Source organism: Mangifera indica, chromosome 3 (genome assembly GCF_011075055.1).
Source record: "Mangifera indica cultivar Alphonso chromosome 3, CATAS_Mindica_2.1, whole genome shotgun sequence".
Taxonomy (NCBI): domain Eukaryota; kingdom Viridiplantae; phylum Streptophyta; class Magnoliopsida; order Sapindales; family Anacardiaceae; genus Mangifera; species Mangifera indica.
The window spans coordinates 13,049,035-13,051,623 of record NC_058139.1 but is presented as its reverse complement, the minus strand read 5'-3'; the positions used below and the strand labels follow the sequence as shown (position 1 = coordinate 13,051,623).

The 2,589-nt window shown below is 35.0% G+C and overlaps 1 protein-coding gene across 1 annotated transcript; it reads right to left on the bottom strand.

Moving 5' to 3' along the window:
* Nucleotides 1–255: 255 nt before the first annotated feature.
* On the bottom strand, nucleotides 256–1,694 carry LOC123210440 (chalcone synthase 1-like). The gene is made up of 2 exons (XM_044628796.1): nucleotides 1,501–1,694; nucleotides 256–1,280 (listed from the first exon to the last, which is right to left on the bottom strand). The coding sequence occupies exons 1-2, from the start codon at nucleotides 1,676–1,678 to the stop codon at nucleotides 286–288; spliced, it is 1,173 nt and encodes a 390-aa protein (XP_044484731.1). The 5' UTR covers nucleotides 1,679–1,694; the 3' UTR covers nucleotides 256–285.
* Between the last annotated feature and the right edge of the window lie 895 nt (nucleotides 1,695–2,589).

Genomic DNA, 2,589 nt, shown 5'->3' with positions numbered 1-2,589 from the left:
AATGATAATGATTCTTAGTTTAATTGTAACTGCGCACACTTGTCAACATAAAATCATAATTCTAAGTTGTTCAAGCTAGCTTTCATGCGTCAGGAAAGATGGAAAATTAAAACATTACATAATATATTTTTGATATTTTGTTTATGATAAAAGAATATGACATGCGATTTTTAAATCATTATTCTTTTCCTCACATTTTGCATTCTTTTATTGTAGACAACCTTGTAATTATAATTAAAAAGAAACCCAAAGAAAGCAAAGTAAATCAATTAGAGGATCGATCCTCTAAGCAATGTTAACACTGTGCAAGACCAAAGTCTCGATAGTAAGCCCAGGACCAAACCCGAAAAGTACCCCCCATTCCAACCCTTCTCCTGTGGTTTTCAACCCATCTTCAATTGACTTCTTTCTTACTTCATCCAAAACAAACAATACAGTTACACTCGACATATTACCGTACTCAGCAAGCACCTGCCTAGTTGCACGTAACTTCTCAGGTTTAAGACCCAACTTGGCTTCCACTTGGTCCAAAATCGCAGGACCACCAGGATGAGCAGCCCAAAAGATTGAGTTCCAATCTGTGACACCTAAAGGGTAGAATGCATCAATTAGTCTCTTCTCAATATGGTTTGAGATAAGGTCAGGAACTTCCTTCCCAATATGAATTGTAAGCCCATGCTCACGTATACTTCCACAAATAGCCCCAGGACAATTAGGTACTAATGTAGGGGCTGTAGAGATAAGTTCAAAGATGGGATTTTCAAGACCAGGAATCGGATCTGCACCAACTATAAGCGCAGCAGAGCCATCCGCAAATAGAGAATGACTTACAAGAACATCAACATCGGTTTCAGTAGGCGAATGGAAGCCAACGATAGTTATTTCAGTGCATACAATAAGGACACGGGCACCTCTACTATTCTCAGCTAGGTCTTTAGCGATACGAAGTATGGTACCACCTCCATTACAACCTTGCTGGTATAACATGACTCGCTTTACAGATAGATCAAGTCCCAAGAGTTGAACGATTTGGTAGTCATACCCAGGCATGAATGGCCCCATTGTGCTACAACAAATTAGGTGAGTGATTTTTGACTTGGGTTGGCCCCATTCTTCAATGGCCTTAGTTGCAGCTTCCTTGCCTAACTCTGGTATCAATGTTGCTGCCATGTCTTGCCTAGTATCCAGTGAAGGTGCCTTATATGTATTAATGTTTGGATTTTCTTTTATAATGTCTTCGGTTGTGCAAATGTGTCGCTTTTTTATTGTGGTTTTATCACCTGAATTCATTAAACATGTATCTTGTCAATCATAATTCCATGATATTCACAACATAATGAAATATTAAAAGCAAAGTGATTAGTAGTGGATGATGCCAGACTGAATCCCAAAAATCGTTCAATCATAAAAATTGTTCAATATGTTGAAGATAATTAACACTTAAAAAGCAGTATATATTGAAAAACGAAAGTTAGCTTAAAAAGAGTTTGAATTTCTTACACATGCGCTGCATTTTGTTCTTGACGTGGGTCATGTGCTCGGTATTTGTCATACGAAAGTAAGTGTCTGGGTATGTGGTTTGATCATAGAAATGTGGAGGATTTGCTGTTCCAATTGCCATGATTGTGGCAGTGCCTTCAGCACGCTGAGCCTTGCGAACTTCATCCACGGTAACCATTTTGCTCCAATAACTTCAATTTCTCTGAGCCTAGGCAATCGTGCCTTTATGATTCAGTATTCATATATTTATACATACTGATTAACTATTAAAATTATTACTCATTCATCATGATGTTTTTTAATATAATTTTTAAAAGACATCGTGGACGATGCACCCCATTAAAAAGTATAAGGGACGTTAGCTGGATATATATTTATACACAAAACCAACCTGAAGAGATTATTTGCTAGCATTTATTTTATTTAATTAATATTATTTAGGCCAAAAGGACTTATTCCCACCCAAGGTTTATTGCATTTTTTAATTGATACCCCTAAATATTGAAAACCCAAACTCTTATCTGTAGATTGTTAAAATTCATAAAACCAATTATTTTCAAAGGTAAAATCGTTATCTAATTAGTATTATATTAAAAATAATAACATTATCTATTTTTCTCTTAGGTTTAAAAAACTAACAATTTTCTCTTAGAATTAAACTTTGAAAATATTACATTTTTTCCCCTAGGAATTTTTTCTTTTCTCCCTCCATTTTTTGGCACTGTTTTTGGCCAAGCCTTCTCTCCTTCCCTTTTTCTAGCGCCATCTCCAAACGAAGATGACCTTTTCATCTTGAGATGAAGATGACGCTAAGAAAAGGGAAGAAAAAGGGGGGGAGAGAGAAGCCGATTAGAGACAGGGTTGGAAAAGGGAAAGAGAAAAGAAGAAAACCTTAAGAGAGAAAATATAACATTTCAAAGTTTAATTTTAGAGAAAAATTTTTAGTTTTTTAAACCTAAGATAAAATGGATAACATTTTATTATTTTTTAACATATTACTAGTTAAATAATGATTTCGCTCTTGAAAGTAACTGATTTTGTTAATTTTAACATTCTATGGGTGGGAGTTTGAGTTTTCAATATTTAACA